This window comes from Apostichopus japonicus, chromosome 23 (assembly GCF_037975245.1).
Source record: "Apostichopus japonicus isolate 1M-3 chromosome 23, ASM3797524v1, whole genome shotgun sequence".
NCBI classification, from domain to species: Eukaryota; Metazoa; Echinodermata; class Holothuroidea; order Aspidochirotida; family Stichopodidae; genus Apostichopus; species Apostichopus japonicus.
This window is the reverse complement of record NC_092583.1, coordinates 15,158,943-15,183,239: the sequence shown is the minus strand read 5'-3', so window position 1 is coordinate 15,183,239 and position 24,297 is coordinate 15,158,943. Positions and strand designations below refer to the sequence as shown.

At 37.9% G+C, this 24,297-nt stretch overlaps 1 protein-coding gene across 4 annotated transcripts in view; it reads left to right on the top strand.

Moving 5' to 3' along the window:
- Positions 1 to 2,286: 2,286 nt before the first annotated feature.
- LOC139964737 (uncharacterized) overlaps positions 2,287 to 24,297 on the top strand; it is a 36,898-nt gene continuing 14,887 nt past the window's right edge. The window contains exons 1-2 of one of the 4 annotated variants that reach the window (XM_071966661.1): positions 2,287 to 2,571; positions 10,953 to 12,675. In XM_071966661.1, the coding sequence (XP_071822762.1) occupies positions 10,965 to 12,675 (1,711 nt within the window). In that variant the 5' untranslated portion in view covers positions 2,287 to 2,571; positions 10,953 to 10,964. Of the gene's footprint in view, positions 2,572 to 3,406; positions 3,584 to 3,634; positions 3,885 to 10,952; positions 12,676 to 24,297 lie in introns of those variants that run through there. The other 3 variants (XM_071966664.1, XM_071966663.1, XM_071966662.1) reach the window with 3 other exon arrangements.

Below are 24,297 nucleotides of genomic sequence, written 5' to 3'. Positions count from 1 at the left end.
GTGGTGTATAGCCGTAGTATAGTGGTCTTAATTATATCTCGGCTAAATGCAAAAGTAAAATAAGCTCAAAACAGACATCTGTTGAGCTCATGTTAGTAAATGGAATGAACTATAGTAGCAAAGGATTTTGGAAGGAAGAGACCGAACCTCCTCCCCTCTGCCCACGTGGACTGTGACCAGCAGGAATTCTGTCGGAAGAGAGGGAGTTTGGCGTATGATCGGGTATCACGGCTTGAGTGAGTAACGAGTGTATTCCATGCCTTTATGTACTATGAAGATTAATCTCAAATTTGCCTGCACTGAATCGTACTATTGGAAGAGGGGGGGGGGTAGCCTGGGGGAAGGGAGATTACCTCTCTGACTTCCGAGAAGAATGCCAGGATGGGTGGTATAATAATGGTATATTCAAATGAACTTGTATCGATACTTTCAATTGCACGAGAATGGTCTTTTTCTCGTCCTTTCATATTTATATTCATATTCAATTAATATCTATCGTCTTTATGTGCGGATATTTTTCTTGTCATATATAGTTTCGGTTGAAAACCAATTGGTTACATTGTTACTATGGAAAGTGATATATGATGAGCTACAGGATTTTATGCACATGTGTTTGGTGACATTTGACATTTGAGATGTATAACATCATACCGTTGATCAATCCATATGCAGTTAACTAAACCACCATCGGAATACCAGTGGAGTAAGTTACTAAGAAATAGGATCCGGCTGTCCACTCTTTATGTACGTCATCATTGTTATACGTCACTGCACTTTGAGAATTTTTGCTGTAACCTCTATTATTGTTGAGGCTTTACGCAAGTGTTATAAATACATCACTGTCATTGTATAACAAAAAAAAAAATAAAAAAATCTGAGTAATAACCTTTTGAAGTTAACGAAAACACATATGTGAAGAAATATGTAAACTTGGACAGAAGAGCAACCATTGGTAATCCTATAACAGCAGAACACTCGAGAAAGCTTTGTGAGTGAAAAGCTAACACCATTTCAACTTTTACCCGATTTCTCATGTCGGAGGAGGGGGAGTGGTATAGAAGTACATACGGGTCTTTTCTATGTTTAATGGTCATAAGTACTACCGTAACTAAAATGGTCCCCGAAATACTCTCGAACCGTCACAGCGTTTTTACCTCTACCGCCAGAACACTTGGCATCACTTTTAGTGGTCTAATTGGAGTGTCCTTGACTTCTCAGCTAACCATAGACGGTGAAACATTTACAGGGGGTTACATTTGGATACATTAAACAACTCTTTATTATGCTAACATGGGAGGGGTTGGGATGGTATAAGGTGTGAGGATGGTTGGCACTACACGCGATCATTAGTATGAGCCTTGGCACCATTGTGTCAAACCAGGGAGTTGTTATGGAAACAACTCCCTGGTCAAACTATCAATGCACTTGTATGTGAACCTTTTTCGTGGCGATAGTCGATATACACATAGTCAAATGCTTCTCCATTTCCCCTCAAAACCTTGAAGAATGAGAATTTAATCTCTCCTTATAGAATCCTTGAAAGTAACAGCAACTCGACCAGCTTAGGGAATTCCCCAAAAGAAACAGTTTCTTCGTTAACGCACTTCAACTGTATCTGAAGACGACTCGCCAATGAAGACCTCCCTGCTGAAAGTCAACAAAACACGACATAGCATTTGCTAAATCAACAAACAACAAAGTTGGGGTTGGGGGTGGGGAAATATATGTACTTTGGTTGAGAAACTTCGCTGACTTTGACCCCCTGACATCTATACGTCTCTCATATGTACAATCCTGCTGCTATAGTACCACAATGCATGGTTCCCGGGGTTGATACTCCAGGCGTTTGGCAATATGGAGACGATTCCATAAAACAAAGATAAGATCATTCCTTGCACACCGTAAACTTCTATACTTATAATAAGTAAACACACAGGGTTTATCTTTCTAAGAAAGATAAATACTTGTAGGCTATCATATACAACCATGCATTACTATATGTCATCCCGGAAACATAAAGGTTTCAGTGGAGGGGGTATGGAGAAAGAAACAAGCCTGGATATAATATGTAAGATATATCAAGCGTTATGCGACAAAAAAGAAAAGAAATAAAAATGCTTATAAAGAATAGACGATTGTACCTCTAGTATATAGAATCATGGAGGTAAAAATGTTTTTACCTCCATGATAGAATTAACAGGACCAGTTTGACGTTAGCATTCACGTCGGCGAAACATTAATTTCATCTCGAAAGTTGTTCAGTAGCAGACGGCAGCCTATAAAATGAGCAAAGTTCACACGCACGCTGTGTTAGTATATACTTTAATTTTTTATAACGATGTAAAAGATAAGTGCTGATTAAGCAAATATAGTCATTACGGAAGATGAAAGTCCACGTTTTGTCCTGTCACTTCACGCACTGAGCGAACGTTTTTGTTCACTTTAACTCTATTCATAACATAGGCTATACAGTATTACATTCGTGCGGAAGGAAAACACTCGAGAAGATCGAACGAACTTTATATCATCTGAAAGCAGCACACGATATCAAGGAAAATATGGCAGCCCGAGGTATATTATTTAAACTTAGGCCTACATATTATATTTGTCATCGCTATATAGGGGCCTACATTTATCCTTTTCTTTTCGATTTTATTTCCCATTTGTTTTCTTCTAGTGATATTGATTGTAAAATGCAGCAACAATGTAAGTTGCCAATATTAAGGTATTAAAACACATGTACTAAGTACATATAGACTCTAGGGGCTATAACTGAGGTTGACTGCAGATATCTTCCGACGAAGCTTATGAAGTCGTGTAATATATATAATTCGTGACGTACCAACCAAGTAAACTTTACAACATTTTCATGGGTGAGTGAAACTTTGTAGCATAGTTAAGAATATAATTAACTTGTGGCCGGGGACAGGTTGCGAATTGGATCGGGTAGGGGAGACATCCCCCACAAATTTTTGTTCCCTTTCTACTTGTAGCCTATGTGGTACTAACTTAGCTCTACAAAGAAGACTTTTTACTGACTTTCTTACTGGCACAACTCATATCTTACAGCAATTCCGTTTTTTATATTAGCGCATCGAAATAAATAAAAGGGAATTTCCATTTATGTCAGAGTAATTTTTGTTCCTTTTCTCCCTGTATGTGGTACTAACTTAGCTCTATACCAAAAAAAGGAACTCTTTGCTGACTATTCTTACTGGCATCAATCATATCTTGCAGCAAACCCGTTATTTATATTCACATCGAAAGAAAACAAAAGGAAATTTCCATCTACGTCAGAGTAATTTTTGTTCCTTTTCTGTAATGTTACGTTGAATAAGACTGGTCATAATAGATACCGGGTTCCGTTTTTAGCTCGTAACGAGCTATAGTTTCTTCCACGAACTCAAAACCTATATATCCAGTCTAGACTGGTACTAACTTAGCTCTATAAAGAAGATTTGTTTCTGAACTTTTTGAAATTTAGAACGTTTTATTCCTGCTAAACGACTTGTCTATGTGATAGTACGGTTGAGCAGCTGAGGATATTTTTCAATTGAATATGTATGACTTTCCGCTTGAATGCGTAAGTTCGAACACAACCAGGAAGTTCGCAGTGGTCGCTGTGTACTAGATTGTGATCATAACACGTATTTAAATACGCACATAGAATGCTATATCGTAATACTAATAGGCCTACCTGAAAATATCACACAGTGGTCGACGGCTAGGCCTACATTGAACTTGATGACACTAGGAACTATACCAAAGCAATGGTATATGACTTGAAGCTCATAATGCGTAGTGTAAGTAGTTTGTCAGTATACAAATAGAAGAGTACTTTCATGTTGCTGTTTTGGGGAATTCGGATTATCACAAATGATTTTGTAAGTAATGCGCAGGAGAATACTTCTGTGTTAATGTTGATGTAGAATGGTAACGTCGAACAATCTAGGCTATGCTTGAGTTGAATGTAAGCCTGAGTTAGGCTAGTGCATACCATAACGTTGGCCTAGTTAAAGTAGTAATCGTAGGCCCATGGAAACCCAGAGATCAAGGCCACAAACGTAATAACATTGTTTAAATGTAGACTAGCATAATCTAGTTAAAGCTTATTATTGCTAAGTAGGCATAGGCTAGGCTGCATCCACAACTTGAATTTTACATATTTAGGCCTATGTTTGAGTCCATTGAAGTTACAGTAAGCCTGTTGATAATATGGAACTCAGTAAATAAGCCTAGGCCTAGATTCGAAGCCCTGGTGGTGTGTTAACAATGCAAGGAGTATCCACTAACTTCACATGTTGTGCTATAGTTTCACATATAGTTGTCCTGATAGATACTTTAATTGGGTTTCAGTTGTTTACCGCATACGTTACTTTCCGCTGATTACTTTTCGCTGAAAAAATTCTTCTGCGAAAAACACCTTTTTTTTCACTTACCTATACACTATATTTTCCCGCAATTTTAGGATACCAAATTCAGGCAGGATGATTAAAATAACATGAGAAAGTATCAAAGAACGTCGATAAAGGATGGTTAGACTGAGTTCATGTCAGAAAAGTTAAGCTGCTTATTATTAGAGGAGGCTTGGAGTGTTTGTAATTAGGGATTATTAAAGAAGTATGAGGCGGTCGGCGCATAATATTATATAGCCCTTCATATTCTCACTCTGTACATATAATATCACCAATACATCAAAATATTACCCCACCCCCTCACCCTCCGCCCGCCCCCTAAAGGATGAAACTTAGCGAGACCAAATCGTCACGGCAGCTCACCTTTTTTTTCATGTCGAAAACTACAACCAAAAGGGTGGCGTTGTTTAACTAAAATTGAACTTGTGCTTACAGCCTAAGCTAGTGCTTACCGCCTAAGCTACAACCTTAGCTATCCTAATAATATTAACAATCTAGTCTCGAAGCTACATTTTATCCTGTTACAGTCAAATCCTATCTTCTCCATCTTCCTAAATCCTTCCATGTGCCTAATCATTTCAGTAAGTCATTCTGTTCCTCCCAAAAAAAACGGTACTTTCCGCTGAAAAAAACGTTGTTTTCCGCTGACAAATTTGTTTGCGGAAAACACTGTTTTGTTTCAGCGGAAAGTAACGTGTGCGGAAAATAACGGTACCCCTTTAGTTGTCATATTTGAATGTTGTTTACCAGTCCCATTTTGGATCACAATTTTAACCTGCATAGCCTAAATTGAAACAGTTTTAAACTCAGGACAATAGTAAGGAATCATTAAGGTTGTAATCTGAAGCTCTGTTGAAATTTGTGTCAACCATTTGCCATGCATCACTTCTCATAGTTATAAACGGATTATATTATGGCAGAATTTTCAACAAACTTAGTTGGTTGAAGGATGAAACTATTCTGCAGAATAATAAAATGGAAGAGGTCATCATTGTCACTCTTATTTGGAGACAACAGGTACACCTTCGTTAAATTACCATGTAGCTTCACAACATAGAAGTTTCGAATTAAACATATATTATTACTGAGAAATAATAGGGCTTGTAGCAGTATTGTTTCTAGGATCTTACTAGTTACGTCTGCGGGACGCCATGTCTTCAAAGTCTTTTCTTCCGCTCAAAAAAACTTGTGTCTGATCATGCCCCTAAAAGGCCTAGTACCTGCTCCCAACTTTTATGAACTCCTGTTGTAAGTTACCACATACAGTAACCCAATGCAATTTAGTCCAAAATTGAACAACACTGTTTAGAACAACAAAATTTTCTTTTCCCCAATCACTATAGGTAAGTCAGCCCAAGCCCGGCCAGTTCAGACACCTTTCCCATGACAGTATGCAATTAAACTGTATGCAATGTCAATTGAAAAACTCAAGCTTCAAAACACAAGATAAAAAAAAACTGAAGCACGTAGTCAAAGGGACCGCGAAAAAGTTTGCTCAGATGAAATTGCTGTGGTATGAAGGCACATTTTACATTAGCAACTCTCAATTCAGAGAGCACAAACATACTGTGAGATGAAAAATGCTTTGCAGACTATCAGAGATTTAGCTTCCAAAATTCATGAATTGTCTCAACTCATAACATTTTGTGATCAAAGTAATGATTAAAATATTGTGTGATATTCTTAGAAACAACTACGACTTCCTGCCATGATCACTTTTTGTCGAAATGTGTGTCAACAAGGCCCAACGTTATGATATTTGAGTGCACACATATGATAGCCTATGCACAATCTTTCAGGTTGATTGTTATGACATATTTGTTTTCAAACCAATTCATCATCTGTAGGATTGGAAGTATTTAGGTTCTTTTGAGATGCAGTTGTGTATTTTTTTAAAAGAAAGAAAGATGTTCATTCAAAATTTGTTGTTATATATGTTTTGCAATGGCCTAGTTGTGAGTGTGTACTTAGTAGTTAGGGTTTGTTTCCGGATGATAGCAATTTGAAGACCTAAGTCCCTGGCTAAAACATTGGGACCCGGACGCAGAACCCTGCGTTCGTAACAGTGTTGTTGCCTAGACCCACTCAGCTATGACACCAGGTGAAGGAATTGAAGATGTGGTACTATGTCTAGCCAGCAGGCTTCATATTAGGTGTACATCAGGGGGACAGCAAAGCCAAATAAGTTTTTGTATACTAGTTATTTCTCAAATATTCAGGACTCAGAAACTGAAAGGGACTAAATGGTGATCCAATAATTGCAAGATTTTCTGAACTTTAAACAAACTACAACATACCAGTTTGGATTATTTCTCTGAGGGCAGTTTCGAACTATCATTTACATGATGTATTTTCATAGATGTGACATTTCATCTAGTGGAAGGCCATGATTGTTCACAACGTTGACCTCCAGACATTGCAGTGCATTCCAAGCAATGGCCCTAACCCAAGACATTGTCCCTCTATTCTGTACTACAGCATCTCATTTGTCACAACATGACTATTGCCTAGGTTTTGTTGATAGAGATGAACATTGTCAATTAATCCTGTCAATATTTGGGTAAAGTAACCACTGGTTTAGATCGATAGGTCTTTCTTGAGCCTCTGAGACGTGTAATATTACAAGAGTTTGTAATATATACCGTCGTCGGGCCGGTGTTCTGTCGACTCTATCAACAGAGCCCATATTTACAAGGAAGCTACATGACACTGTGATTGATGTAATATCCTCTAAATTGTGTTCCATAATATATATGTGACTGCAAAAGAGATTGTGGGATACAAGTTTCTGGCTCTGCGAACAACCATCTCAACATAAAGAGACCAAATGAGAACTTTGCCTAAAAGTGCTAACCTGGAGAATCTTTAGCTGTCCCATTGATTTATGATTAATTCAATGAATGGAAAATGGGTTAAAGAGGTCAGCATATGAAAGTACTGTTTCTCAAAATTTCCTATTTGGTTTGAAGGGAAACCTACGAAGTCAGTTTTTCAAAACAATTTCAGATTTATTGGAACAAAAAGCATAATTCAGTTTTAGCTACATAGGAGAGTGCCTTTGTCCCACAAAATGATTTACGTGATTAGTGAGATATCCTTATCACAGGAGCTAAGGAATACGATCTAGGGAAAAAGGCTGCTGTTATATAGCATACTGTCTTAACCATATGTTGGCCCGTGGGAAACAAGTGGTATCTAACACAGAGAAGGGCTTCACAATATCCATTTGAGAAATTGCAAAATTTGTAGGCTAGGTCAGGGTTGTTGACATTCTTAACTATTGGCTGTTCAGTGTTCACTCTTATACCCATTGCCCAACTCCCAGATTAACAAAGCTTATATACCATTGCAGTAAGTTCACCATTTGATAGTGTTTGCAATCTCTAGGAAATCTTTTGGCAAGATTATTTTGATTTCATCATTTTTGTAGGATATTTCAGGGCATTGGACATGGTTTCTTTTATTGAAGTCTGTCGGGTCATAAGTTGCCTGTTTTAATAGTCTACAACCCATGGAGTTGTACTCCAGTGCTTTTTTCTCAATGGTTTGCTATAGGAAGACAGGTTCTTTAACTCAACTCTCCCCCTTCTCATCCTTCCACTCACTCTTCCCTCCCCCCCCCCCCCCCTCCTGTTCGTAAGTAGCTACTTGATTTGCAGATTTAAAGTCTACACAGTACAATAGTAATGATACTCCACATGAACTAAACATTGTATGTTGTTGTTCAATCATGCAGTTTCCTCAGAGTGAGGCTTCAAAAGATGAAAGCCCTTTAAAGCAATTAACCAATCTTTCAGTTTCATAGCTGAGTGATATTCATTGTCTAAATAGATTCTGATTTGCAGAGCTTATAAGTTGTTTTTGAAAATGCTTTCTCTCTCTCTCTATATATTTATATGTAATATTAAGTAACCTCTGAGAATGTGCCCTTGTGCAATGTTATTCATTATAATGACAAGGCTTCCCATAATCAGTTTCTTTATCTCCTCACAAACTTTGGGTAATTAACAAAAACATAAACTATCAATTGCAATCTAATTTCAGTTTCACACTATTGTATAATTATGTACACGTGTTTATAGATTGTTGGTAGCATGGAAAGCATGATTAGATAGTACTGGTGGCAGGGTCGGATCCGGGAGGGTGGGTGGGGGAGGGTGGCGGTGGGATAGTTGAATTCAACTCTCAAGTTGGGGTGGGAGGAGGGGTTGGCAAGCCTCCCAAAGAAAAGTACAATTTTTGATGTGAAATGGTGCATTCTGAGGGGCATTTGAGGTATAAATTACACATGTCTATAATCAGGTTTACATACAAGGTGAATGTGCTAATAACTGCTTGTAATCATTGTGTGAGGCTGAAGAGAGGGGATGTACATCTCCATATCCTTTCCCATATCTTTGTGAATAGATGCTTGATTATACCCTATATATTTAGTCACCACTCGACTCCATCATACCATGTTCAGTATTCTTCTTTACTGTACAGTATATCCCTATTACCTGTCTCTACTCTACTATTACAGCAGCACAAATTTCTTTGTGATGGTAACCTCATCTCCATGAAAGTGTTTGTCAGCACCACAATATGCAGCTGTGAACACCATCAATGTAACAGTATGAAAACTGCTGTATTTTATGAACAATTTTCATGTGACTTTTTTGCTTGGAAATCAAGATCTACATCAGAATTGCAATTTTTTTAAGCTGAAATATTCAACTATGTCACAAGGCACAGTAGATTATGAGTGTTCGTTCAGACAACATCTTTAATTTATACAATCGTAACAGGTGACCCCTGTTCATAATTTTGGATGAATTTGCATAAATGTAAAAGTACATATGTTCACGATCAGGACCCAAACTTGCAGACATCATTTTTATCACAGTTAGACTCACTTGTACGGATATATCCAATAGTAAGTGCATTTTCATGAACCAAAGAACACATTTCCTTTGCACATATCCTGAACATTTCCTAAGGATAAAAGTCCTATTGAAGGTCTGGGTAATATTGTGTTCTAGAATAGGAAATTGGATGGAAAATGGCAGGCATTCAATATACTAACATAGTTTACAGTGTACTATGTATAATGTTCTATTCTGGCAAATCTGAAAATTCACAACTCTCCATTTTACAAAGTAATCAGGCAATCACAACTATCCATTTTTACACAGTAATCAGACAAACGTTGCCTCGTAGGCTCGTACATACACGTACTGCATGATCTACTTTCAGTTATAGTTTTATATGTTGTTCATGTACTTACTGTAGGTTTACTGTCCTAATCTATATATTATATGCTTTAAAAGCATGATGTACAAAGTTGTAATGAATACTTTCTTACCTGCATAGCCTTATCAGATGTCATATGGTTGTACTGAACATATCCTGTTTTGAAAGTCATAATAATTGGAGACATACAAGAAACTAAGTCTTGTACTGTATACACTGCTTTCATAAGCGACCATCATTTTATAGTTTATTATCTTGGGTATATAACTCATGCGGCATGAATAAATTGTGACCAACAGACGACAACTCTACAAGTCAAAGCGGCTTTATGATTGACAGTAAGCATAGGTTATGGAGGATTAACTAAAAGGTGGTTCCAAACTTCCAAATTTGATGGGTTAGTGAGGTAGCTATTACCTTTTAACTCCTTTTATGGTGTAAAAAGATAGATATTACAGCTACGGTTAGGGCTTCAGTAGTGCACTATGGAAGCAAGGTGTTTAAAAAAGTGTGAGAAACTTAGTGGAAATTTAAGCCTACAAGCATGTCATATTTGCGGTTGATGGATCTTTGAATATCTCCCTTAAACAACATCCTCTATTATTAGCTTCAAGAAAAAGAAATAAAAACCCCATTTTCTAAGGTACTCCTTTTGGTAAACGAGACAACTGTGAAGCTATCACACACCCCAACTTAAAACTCTGGTGGGTTCTCTTAAAAATCAATTCAATAGACAAATCCTTTGTTAAATTACACTATATTATAAAGTAGTTATCATATCCATCAAATGGCTTTTGAAATTTGATTCCATTCAGTGACAAATACTCTTGGAAAAGGAACTGGAAGGTTTAAAAGTTAAGTTAAGTGCAATTGAGATCCTGCACTATAAAGGCATTTTACTGAATGATAGTATCGGTACAGCCACACGACTACCCATGTCTGGTTCACTGGTGCAGTGATTAAACTGCCAGGCTGGCATTGTTTGTGTTTGTATAAGAAAAATATGAATAGTTTGAATATCCACACCTCAATGGTTGAAGAGTTTCCATTGTGATAGTGCGAACAACGACAACAGTTTCTGCACAGCGGTACTATATTCTGTACATTCCCAGTGGGCCAGTATGGTGCCACTGTACTCAGCAAATTGCATTTAATTTTTTAATTTTTTTTTTTAAAGTGATGTGGAGTGGAAAAGAGTGTATATCGATTGTCATTTATCTGTTCCTCAAAGTTCTATTGCAGCCTTGACTTGCCTTTGTCTTGCAATTAAACTTAATTGGTTCTCTTTGTTCTGTTTGCTTGCAGAGGGCTTAAATTATGCCAGTTGCAGGAGAATTTCAACCGGGAAACATGGGCCAAGATTCAAAAGCCCAAAGGTCCAACCCAGGTCTACTCAGTAGAGTTCGAAAGTCGATTGTCAAATCCCGAAAGGGGACCTACTCTTTCCACGAATCTTCACAGACCTATGACGACATAGGTCAGTCGATTTTGGTGGAAGCTGATGACATGCAGGTTCGCAATGACTATTACCAACTTGACAACGATGATACTGTGATAGGAGAGGTGAATGGATGTACAAAATGTGTAGAGACAAACGGTGATGACATGATGAACGGAAAAACTCTAGAGTCGGAAGAGGATTCGGACCAGCGGCCAGCAAAGATGAACGGACTCGGTTGCAAAGTGACAAATGGCTTCCACGACGTGGAACCCTTGTCGGATGCAGATGATGTAACAAGTTCATCGAAAATTACAAACTCTGTCAAAGGAGAAGTTGAAGAAAGCTATGTAAACAATGGGGAATCATCGATTCACGTAAATGGTGCAGAGCCCGAGACATACTGCGTTCCGGGCAAAGCCACTGCTGCTGAATGTGTGGATGATAATCCAGACTTTGAGAGTCAAGGTGCCAAGCCCAAACAGCATTACAACAAAAACAAGAACGGTGTTCGAGAGATCGACACTTCGGTGGCATTAGGGACAAAACGACAGGCTGTGAAGCTAAACCAAAGCAAAGCGATTGGTTTTGGCCAGGAAAATTACCTGAACGTTGATCTAGCGGACAGAAGAGTACGTGAAGAGATGGATGATGATATCAGGGAGGCCCTTAAAGGACCTGTTTTACCACCTTTAGTGTTGCCTCGAGATTCACAGCAGGCACAATCACCGTCTGCTCCCAAGACACCTCATATCGAACAAGTCTTCAGGCCAGATGAAATGGATGAGGAAGAATTGGAGGAGATAAAATTTGCATCGAGGGCTCTGGGACTAAAACTAGAGTCATCGGTGATCGGTAACCCCAGTACTAACTCTAATCATCGTCACATGAGGCCAGAGGCCCCATCAGAAGCACGTGAGAAGGAGATTGGCACAGACCCTTCAGAAGCCGGTCTTCTGCTTTTATCTGAGAGCGACGTCTCTCGCCATCAAGATGGCCTGAGAGGGGTGGATGATGTGATGGGTAGTAACACTTACAGTGCAACACCTGTGATGGATAACCAGGCAAGAGTATCTACTGCTAGGCCCGGTGGCCCTCCTGTTGTGGATAGAACTTCCAAACCTGTTTTTAGCAGCGATGAGGACGAACGCATCTTCCAAGCATCGTTGCTGTCAGAACCTCCACCCATCCCCCCCAGAATTCCCAGGAAGGATGATGATGAGGAACCGACCCACGAGGCAATAACACACTTTAAGGTTCCACCAAAGACCAGAAGTTTATCACTACCGAGGAACATTTCTCAAGGAATTTTAGACCAGCAGGAGCAAGACCAAAACACAAGTAAAGTGAATAGACGAAAAGTAATCTCTAGTTTCTTCCACAGAAAGTCAAAACGGCATTCAACTTTTAGTGAGAGGCCTTTACCCGCAATACCACCTTTGCAACCCGGGAAATTCCCTGTTAATATCTCAAGAGAGAGGGCTGCTACTATGTCAACGGACAGAAGACTGCCTAAACCACCACTGGAAGACTATTTTGACGACGCTTTTGATCCAGATGAAGAACAGCCTCCTCCACCTCCTCCAAAGAGTAAGTGTTTACTTTTATACTAATATTTTTTTTCTTTTTTCTTTAGGTTTCTTCCCCCTTGAAGGCAGACAAGTAATCTTTTCAAATAATTTTTTTGTGACACTGTACAAGGCTCTAACAGCAGGTTTACAAGTACTTAAGTTTGCAATAGTATCAGTACTAAATATAAAAAATGCCTGGAGTACAAATACGGGTACACCGGCACCAGGACGAGTATGAGTACAAATTATTATGCTGGAATATTGAGTACAAATACCCCACTCACTGACATGGACAACCCTCCATAGAAACCATGTTGTTTTAGTAATAGTGGTCCAACAAGACTATTTGCTCATTGTTTTAGAGTATGAGAAGGGTGTTACTTCCTTCTCTCACCCTAAAGTTATTTTGTATGGTGTAGTATAGGGACATATTCAGCTACTCTATTACTGTACATACTTGTTATGAGGGTTTGACTGCTGGTTGCAGCGGTGGTGGTACAGGTGACAAGGTGTTAAAATGTCACCAGAATGCATAAACATTGGTACAGTGGGAAATTGAAAATGTCAATCCAAGGTGACCCTACCCAAATGGAGCTGTGTTTAATCAGTGATGGTAGGGTATGTAACATTACAATAGGCACTTAGTTATATAATGTGAAGATGTGGCTTGTACATGTGTACTGCAAAATGCTGTTAGAATGACATGTATATTCTGCTATGTACAGTGTACTGTACATACATCATACTGTACAGTAGTTAATATAAAAACCCTATTTCAGTTTCACAGTACAACAGTATAATATCAATCACACTGTGTGGTACCCCCAATTTGTATTCTGAATGCGTAGACCTCAAACTATGATTGCGGGCAGCACTCGGGCAGCACTTCGTTTAGTACAGTCAGTGACTCAGTGGACTGTGTATGTGCTATATAAAAGTACTGTAATCAATTGCCAACTTAGGGGGAAGCCAATATGCACATGTTTTTTGTTCCTTAGATTAAAGTTTGATATGGCTGTTTGTTCCTTTATTCTTTGTCAAAGACAAAAGGAATCTCAAACCACGTTCATGGTGTGCGTGTGTGTGTGCAGATGTGTGCATGTACAGTATATCTGTGTGTAGTTGAGTTTGTGTATGTGATACCTTGGCTTGTAAACTGTGATCATGCACCTCATCCATGAAATGAGGTATATATGTAGAATTGCTTCCTTATTGGTGGTAGTAACAGGTTATTTGCGGTCACCAGTGACCCAAATATGAAATCCTTGTAAACAAGAACAACTGCAGCTTTGGTGATACAGATAAAGGATGGTAAATGCCTCTTTATTAGTACTATCCAGTGGTTTTCATGGTGGAGGGTCAAAGTTGATTTCAGGTCAGCAATTGTCAAAAGAAAATTGTAAAAAGCTTAGTAAATCCAGAATGATGAATCTCATGGTATGAAAATGTTTCTTATTTCACTGTAATTCTTGGCTACTAATGTTTTCGGTGGAGGTGAAGGTCATTTGAAGTTAGCAGTAGTCAAAATATTAAGCCTTAAAAAAATTTAACTAAAGTTCAGGTTTGGTAATATCATACTTACAGGATAATGCATAGATATCTCTTTAAATTGACATCTTGATTGGCATGGTTACCATTATCTTTTGATGATGACAAAGGTAATTTGAGATCAACATTGGTCAAAATCTGGAAGCATTTTAAAATAGCTAACATTGTTGAGTCTCATACTCTGTGTCGGCTTGCCATGCTGGCCGTTGGAAAATTTTGACAACAGACATTATAAAAAATATTGTACAATTTGTGGTATAATTGCTTTGTCTTGAGGTCTCTTAAATGGTCAAGGTTATGTATTGCACAATCCTAAAATTTCCTTGTTTTTTCCCCCCGCAATTACGTCTTCCAAATTACAGTACCTCTACAAGGTCATGACTTAGTAATCAATTTTGGGCAATTAATTTAACTCATTTTTCTCTAAGTGCCAACATTTTATTTCAAGGGATCACCAACCATATGTGCTATCTGGTTGTTACTTTCGTATACATAATTAACAGTGGTAGGATTAAGCATATTTCCAGATTTTGAGGAGTTGCTTATGTATTTATAGACATTAAAAGGTACACTGTGTAATGAATTGGCCACAATAGAACAAGTTTCAAGTTTCACAGTTTGAGAAAAATGAAACATATCTGGCAACATATCTTCATAATGTTACTGAGTTGTAGCAACAAAAAAGGCAGTGGTAATGAAATTAGGCATGATAAGTTTAACATTGAAACAAACTAATTTTGTGAGAGACATCACATATAATTTTCTGTATTATATTTAGTGGTTCATAACTCTCTAATGAGTATATTCATCGAATCATCGATCTCTGGGTTATTTCAATTTTAAATATTAATCGGCTTGTTTAGAGTGACACAGAGTTACAGTACAACCCTATGCAAACTGCAGCTTCAAGTAACCTCGGCTGCTGTCTTTGAGATAGCACATACGTGGAACAAGCTTGCGTCACTTAATGCAGTGGCAGCAATTCGCCTCGGTGCCCCTACCTCTGGCTGTTCTGCCCTTAAATATCAACCATCACCACTGGCAACAACTGCCATGCCCCTTAATATATGCAACTTGTCGTGGGTCGGGTGGGCGCCTTAAATCATAATTCTACGTCTAGATTCGTGTGGAAGAAAAAGGTGGCTGGTTCCTGTCTTCTGACTAACTACTGTTACTTTTGAAAAAAACAAAAGACATGCCTTGGCAACTTTCAAATTTTGAAAATTGCAGTGACCATTTCCTTTTAAAAGCTGAAAAAAGCTGTGACGCCCTACCATATCTGTGAAATTCCAAGGCAATATCTAACTCGCCCTCCCCCCCCTCCCCAATAAAAATAAGTAGACTTGACTCTATTGATGCTTACAGGAAATAATCTAGTGTTCAAATATTATGTAGCAGTTTTAAAAGGCTATGAACTTTGTCTCTTAGAAAATACAATGGTTCCTGTGTGAAAAGAAAAACAGCTAGATACATTTTTACACTTGTATAGCAATTTGCCCATTTTGCATAGCATTTTTTCAACCGGATAAATTATTCCCAGGCTTTATTGTTTGAGCATCGATGTGAAGCGATTAAAAGGGACCTACCTGTACTGTACAGTATACAGTTATACCAGTTGTTATATTGCTTGTCATGGTGGTAATTTTATGTCATGATCAATGCTGAACTACTACTGTACTGTGCATATATGAAACTGAATGTTTCCATGCATGTAATTATTGTAGTGCGTGTGTGCGCTACATCATCGGCATTAATGGCCAAGTGAACGATACCTACATGACTGGACATTAAAACTGAAATTTTCTTATAGTCTCTGTACATTTGAAGTTTCAGGAGCTAGCTGCAAAGCCAACTTATTCTGAGCCCGTCATGGTGTTCCTGCGCCCTCACTTTGTAGGTGCCTACATGACTATACATCCTGGTGTGTTGTCCGCCCAAAAAATAATGTAGAACAACCGCAAAGTTCTTCTTAATATTACTGCAAGCACTGCCTGTGCAATACAATACTGCGTAGTACTGCGTAGTGCGTTCCTGCAGGCCGTGCCATTCTACACGTACTGTTGTTGCTGCCTCACAGCTGAGAAACTATTCTTTCAGACGGGATGTTTACATCCTAAGGGTACGACCAGCTATCTTGAGGCAGGAAGTACCCTTGTTAACTATTCCCAGTTCATGTAATAAGGACTATGTCAAAAACATCCTGCCTAATTGTTCCTTTGACATGGGGCAGACAAGGTGTAATTGTTCGGAAAACTCTCAAGTCCAGTGTTTGGATAGAAGGGTATGGATGACGTAATTCACAGATCCTTATGGCTTAAAGGAGAATTAGCCAGCATCATTTATATGGCAGAAGATTTGTCTGGATTGGAGAGATGCTCTTCCATGGTAGTTGGGAAGGGAGACGGGATGGGGATGGGAGAGTAGTTCAGTGGGTTAAGCTTCAATGTACTTGTTACCTTCATGTAGAATACTTCTTCCTAATCTGTTGTGGCATTAGGAAATTAGGAATCAATTGTTAAAGGAGGATAGGTAGTTGAAGGATACACTTTACATTAATCTCTGTATAATATCAATCCAAATCAGCTATAAATGTGCATCATGCAAAGATTTCCAATTAAAACTGCCTCAGCAATAGCAATTTTCACCAGAAGTTTCTTAAATCGGCAAAAAACCAGATTATACTTGAAGTTTTCTTAAGACCGGGATCCCACTCTTAGTATTCACGGCAATGTGCATGCTGCACACCTTCTTTTCAAATATGGACTGTTGAGGAGGTCAAAGGTCGTCAATGTTTATCTCCGGCTCCTTCGGTGTGGCATGTATGGACTTCGACGGTCCAGTAACTACAGTTTACTACCAGCACACAAAGGCTGTGACAAGTGTTCGACCGATTATATGATAATTGGTTATTACCGATTACAGATTCATGTGAAATTGGGCTGATGCCGATTACCGATTATTTCATATTTTCATGGAACTGGCCTATTATCAGTGTTGCAACTCCAACGTAAATAAAGTGAAAGTAGACCGTAAGGAAATAAAATATTTGTAATTTCGTAGTCTGATATCGGAAATTACAATAAATCCTAGGCGTAGCTTCAAGTTTTCAATGATGACCATCTGCGAGGGAACCCTTCCGATCAAACGTTGTTTCAACAATTTTTACGAACAAGTCAATGGTGCTTCTCCATTGACTTAACTACTTACTGGAGAAATCACATACTAAATTCCCATTGACTTTGTTGCGCGTGTCGCTGGAAATCAGACTTGCTTTAGTCGGTTGCGGTTAAGGAGTTCAGTTACTGCAAAGGGGTTATTTTAGCATGTATGTACATAGTACATGCGGTCAGGGAAAAAAAAGTTGCTTCAGGTTTTTCGCCAAAAATGTGCATAAGTGTGTTTGCATGCATCACAAAATGAATGCAGTAGAACTACTGAGGACTGTCGCCAAACATTTTTAGGATTATATGGCGCCTTGATTTCATCATTTTATAGCATTTGTAAAATCTTGGGCGCGTTTGCAAACTGAACAGTCATGAGGCTCAACTGTTCTCTAGCCAGACTAGCCTAATGTAGGTAGAACTCAAAATCAGCAAAGCCTAATGTTATCGTTTTTACTTTCCAGTTTTCACGTACGGTGAAACGGCCAAAGTGGTTCAAAAGTATATTGTATTGCTTTTATATTAGTCAAAACAATTTCAACTTGATCAATATCTCATAACAGCAATGTCGCAATTGTACATGCAAATGTTCTTCACTTGTTTTAAATCAAAAATAGAATATATCCCTCTGGACTTAATCAAGTGTTCCACAGATACAAACTGTGTCTAATATCATCACTGTACATATCATGTTCCTATTTTGCCTAGGTTTTGTACTTATATGCCCTTGTCTACTTTTATATTAACTTACACGTGTTAAAGATTTTTGTACATGTATAATATATAAACACCATTGAGATGTAGCAATCCCCTTAACTGTCCATCCATCCATGCAGTAGCTGACTATCGTTTTAGCAACGAACAGGTTCAGCAGTGTACAGTGTGTATTTACACAGACATGCACTGCACATCTGTGCTACTGTGCAAGTATACTGTATATTTACAGTATTACGAAAGTAATTGTACATGACATAGTTGAACAGGAAGTTCAAAATTCACGGTTTGTATGTTGTTACCACAATCTACTGTAAGAAGAATAAAGTAAATGTTCATTTGACACCAGTTTCATATACTAAGGGCAAAAGGTTTGTTCAAGTTTTGTTTTTGAACCCCCTGGAGAGGAGAATCTTGTTCACAAGTCTCCTACTTTTCCAACCTTCACCTGATTTATTTATACACTTCCTAAAGCATTGATATATACATGCTCTACTGTACTATGTGTGCTTACAGGTGGTCCATAAATATCGTTGCATGGAGATCAGTTAAAGGCCGTCACCTAAAGAAATGCGAGACGGTCTTTCCATGAGGAGGTTCCGACCCTGTGAAATGACTTTAAGATATAACCAAGGATTGGTAAATTAGACAGTTTAAATGTTTCCTCCTTGCCAAGTAAATTACTGTACTTGACATTGAGTTCGAACATTCGACTATCTAGCATATTTTGGCGTACTGTCAGGACTTTGGAACGCCAGGATGTATCGAATAACATGAAAACTGTTAGCACGTACAAAACACCTGCTGTGCACAGTAATTAGGAAACATTTCCATACAATAACAAGGAATTAGAACTTTGTAATCAATGATTGGTAAAACGTGAATTCCGTCATTCCGAACCAGATTTATGTTTTAGCAGCTAATGATCCTCATTCTCATTTATTCAAATATTTACAGGTAGCAAATAGTATAAATAAATATATATAAGGGCATCACTGAGCATTGAATCCAATACCCACATATTTATGTGCGCTGACTAACAGAATATTTTGCAGATTCCGGTCGAATCAAGCAATTTGGCGAGGTGAAGTACTGAGAACAGATCAATACTACCCAAAACTTGCTGGTATACATACATATTTTGCCGATATTTTGTGCCAATATTTGGAAAAGCTTTTATTTTTTTTTATACCACTTAGTAAAATACTGAGGCGATGGTTGTTGCTGCTCGACAAATCAATGTCTAACATGCATAAGTAGTGATATGGTAAGCTTTGGGATAACTTTGTGAGTGAGTGTCACCTGATTGTCTGAAAATAACCTTTCGGAAAAATGTGCAACTTTTGCAATTTTCAAGGATAAAATGATTTAACTAATATTATTTCCATGATGCAGCAATTTTGGATTGCAGTTTAAAGATCATCAGTGTATCCTGCCATTTTAATAATACTCAAAAATATACTAAACAAAAGAACTTAAAATATGTTGAAAACAAATACTAAATAGTAAAAATTAATGAATAGGAGAATACAAAATAATACAGAAATAAAAAATCTTTATTCTTGATCCTTGCTCGACCCCCTATTCCTTATTTAGCTATTTATTTTGATGATGATAAAAATCTAGGAATGAAATAGAAATGTAACATGCCCAAGTGGGACCTATCCAAGTGTGTAATTGACTAACACAAGGAAGTCTATTTTTCATGCATTGTAATTATCAACTTTCTAGCCTAACCATTTTAATAATATGATTCATGGACACCTTTTTCACTGCTTTCATAGTTGTCAGCTCTTGACAAAATGATAAATCTACCAGCATCAACCTCTTGGCATGACAATACTTACACAACATTTCCAGTGAGAAAAAAATGAATTGAGGATGGTACTGTCCATCTGCTTCTTTGCATAATTTGAACATGAGTGAAATTCTAGCAGATTTGTAGGCAAATGCTGATTATCCCTAACAGCCATAGTATTGTTTCCAAATCAGCTAGAAAGGCAAAATGTGGTCAGTTTTGTTCACCTGTGATCACACTTGCAGACTTTCTGTCATTGCTATCCAATCAAAACTCTTTAACTTCATCATGTGACATTTTGTTTGTTTAGATTTGACCCTCCTGAATATCTGATTATAAACTTGGAGACCTGTGTTAGACTGTTTCTTACCTCCATGGTTAGACCTCATCCATGGGCAGAAGTACATTGCATTTAGCAATTTCTGCATGCCAGAGGTTGGGCACTATTGTGATACTGTACCATAAAGCAGTTGCCATTAATTTGTTAGTTGCAGTCTTTCACATTTGAACTTTTGAGAAAGCCAACAAGTGCTTCTTTTATAGTGTTTTAACTTTTCAGTATGTTTCAAGTGTATATGATCAATGTACTAGTTCATTAGCTTTACTAAAGCTATGTAATTTACTGCAAATGAAAAGTCAACAAGTTTTAAGGAGTATCTACTACAAAGTTTATAAACACCCCCCCCCCCCCAAAAAAAATGTCTTGTTTAGACAAGATAAAACTCTACCCCAAAATAGCTACGGCAAGATCTAATGATCTAATATATATAATATTAGTTTATACTTGCTTTCATGCAGTGCAGTAAAAGTTACAAATTTTTGTAAATTTTCAATTGCTTTTTACATTTGATTTTAAGAGCATGTGTTTCCAGGGGCAAAAATGCCAACAACAAAATGAAATCAACCAAGTGCTTGCTTTAATATTAACAGGCATTTTGGGGACAAAATCTACGAAGGCATCTTAGTTTGATCATTGCCAATTTTAGTTTTGAGTAATTAGTTTGTAAAGTTTGGTAAAATTATGTCAGACCAAAAACTTGTTTTATATGTTTGTTTACTTCTAGGGTTGTGTTAAGGCAGCATTTTACTTTGATTTCCAGGGTAAATTGTTGGATTCTTTTCTACACGTAAGAACATGTTACCATTTGGTGCTGAGGTTGATATAACCAAGGAGGTCAGCCAAGAATTATCAACCAATGGCTTTGATTGGTGATTATGTATATTCATATATATTTATGCGTATTCATAATTAAATGACAGAAAGTCATTGTTTGCTCGCTGCATGGTATTAAGTGCATTGCTGAACTATAATAGTCAAAGCAGGCCAACATCCCTAAGGTACCAGCAGGCTATAAAGCTGTAAAGTTTGTCCAACTAATTAATACTTTCCTGGACATGTGCGTGATCTTTGGACTTTCTGCTCTACTTCACGCCCATCACCTTTGATTTGTATCCTGTACAGATCTGTACTGTACAGTAACGATGCCTATTTAAAGTACAGCAGTACAGGTCTGGTCAGTTTGTCTGAAAATAGTTCTACCATGTGCTTTTTCATTTTCCTTAAAATGCCAAATTTCCAGAGTGACTGTAAGTCAGAGGACATGTATGCTATTGACCTAATGAAGTAATATCAGTATAGTTGTCTTCCTTGTTGTGACCTCAAAGAACTTCTTATATGGATTGAGTGTTGTGCTCCAAGAACAAGTAATTGTTTGCAAAGAGAGAGCACATTGCTTCAGATGTTCTATGATTACATTTTTCATTTGTTACAGCATATTCGAAACTAATAAAATTTATATACATTTTACTGTATATCATGTGAACTTCCTCACATAAAGATGCTTTCACTTTTATGCCACAAATAGGATATGAAACTGTTTTTTCTTGTAATTTTGCAAGGTAATGGCTTCCGTGCCTGCACACGTGATGACTGTTGTAAAAGCCTGTGAAATTTGGTTTATTTGATTTAACAGTGATATAATTTAACACTCAACTCTCAAGTTTAACACAGTTTAAATTTGGATGGAAAATTGTCATGAAACTGCTGACACGTTTTGTTTACATCCTGACAATAACAATGGAAGAGACGAATGAAAACAAATATGGAAAGGTCTCTTTTCCTTGAAACTTTGGCTAGGGACCATCTCTTTTCATAGGTAGGCTAAGATATATGATAGTACTGTTACTACTGTAGCATAAGATACAGTAGAGAAAAAAAAAGGTGGGGGGGGGGTTGGTGGGTAGAGGGGGGGGAATTGGAGTGGGATGGATGTACAGGAGAAGAACATAATTATGTAGGAATTTAGCAGAAGTAGAAGCAGTGAGAATATTGGGGAAGGTAAGGGAAGGGAGAGAGAATAAGGCAGCTTCCCCTTCTTTTTGCTCTATACAAACTGTTGGCTAGCTGTGCTTATTTTAATTAGCAAGTAATTAACCTGGTATCCAGACAATGCCTACAGTACGACACTGTAGACACTAGACAGACTTCCTTACTATATAGTTTATCTCACTAGATAGAGACAAGAAATTTGAACTACCAGTAGAAGATGGCCTCCTCTCTGTGATAACCTATCAATGTACTGCATTTATTATTGTGGTTACGGTAAAGTGGTTACTGTAGTGTGGTTATTATTATTATATTAAAGTGGGTACTATTATTAAAGTGGTTACTATTATTATATTATATTATTATGTTAATATTATTATATTAAAGTGGTTACTGTAATCATGTGGGTACACATTGCATTGAAATATGCGTGCCTTGAATATTAATACTGAATACTGTAACACAAAGACTAAATATGTCACAGAGTTTCTTAATTATTGAGAACCACATTGCAAGGTAACCCAAAGGAGATTATAAAAATCAAATAATGAAACTGGCATCGGTCTGAGTTGTCTATTAGCATCGTTCATGCAGCTAGTTGAAGCAGTTGAGTCTTAGAGGGATGTAGTAGAAATGTAGAATATCTGAATTCATGACGTTAACTGAATGATCACCCACTTATCCACACCCTTGCTAGGAAATATCCATAGGAAGTGTTTTCTTTGTGAAGGAATTATTTGTGGGAAGTGTTTTTTGAAATCATGGAAAGTGAACTTTCAATAGGACATATCCAATACAATTAAGTGTAACTGTGATAATTGGTTGGAATATTATAACAGTTCATTCTCTCCTCTTTTATCTCATTCACTTAAAAACTTCAAAACCTGCACTATTCTATCTTTGTGACCCCTTATTCTTTGAAGGAATTCAACTTGATTCCCCACCATACGTTGATCATTGGAGAGCATTTTGTCCAGGTATAAAGGGTTATTTAAATAAAAATATGATCTGGATTAGTGAATGCACTTGTTTGATGTAATGTTAAATATATATGCAAGTTAAATAGTTACTATGGGGTGAAAGTCCTACCGTAGGGTATTCACATGTTTGTAACACATTAATATAAACATCACACTGTGCATCCTTCAAATCCAATATTTGATGACAAGTGGTACAGTTCAGTATTTCAGTACTATCATTTTGAAATTCCTCGCTGTTAATCTATAATTAGTAACCAGTGGCGGATCCAGGATTTCGCCGAAGGGGGGGCCCAGATGGGAAATGCCTAATCGTCGTCCTGGGGAAGGGGTCTAAGGAGAGTGGGTGCCCCCCTCCCCTTTGGGAAAATTTCACAAAATATGGAGGTCCTCGGTGCAATCTGGTGCTACTTTTCGTGAAAGTTTGGAGTAAAATTTATTTCCAATAAATCATGTATTCATGGTTTGCCGGGCATATATTTGCAATTTCGAGCAATGAGCTGGGATTTACGTCTTTGGGGAGTATAGGTGGTGATGCAAACTACTTTTTACCAGGCTACTCCAGGCCATTTCATCTTGGATGCCCCCTTCCAGATGGAGACTATTGATGCAGTCAGAGTGCCCCTCTCACCTTCACTTTATCAGAATGATGGTGTACTCTTTTTGCAAATTTATTACACGCACAGTGGCGTAGCTAGTATTTTTTGAGTGGGGGGCCATGGGGGGCTGTTCTTTCTTGTGGGGGGGGCGGAGTTTACTATCTAAGCGGAGCGCCACCTTGGTTGGCGCGGAGCGTACAGAGAAAATTTGAGATTTCAGCACCCCCCTGATCGCAGGAGATGGCACCTGTGAGGCAAAATAGCAACCAAAAAGATGTGCAACTTTGGTGACAGAAATGCAAAAAAAGTTTTTTCACTTTCATGCTGACTGGCCTTGCCAACTCAGCCAGACTTTTAACTTGAGGGAAGTTGGCATCATTTGTCGTTTCAAGCTGTCAAGGCCTTTCTCCCAACTCAAACCCCTGTGGGCTACCGGTAGATTTGCAGGATATGCCCACATGTGGACTTAAATAGCATTAGAGGAAGGGGGTGGAAGACTAACACGCATCGATGTTTCG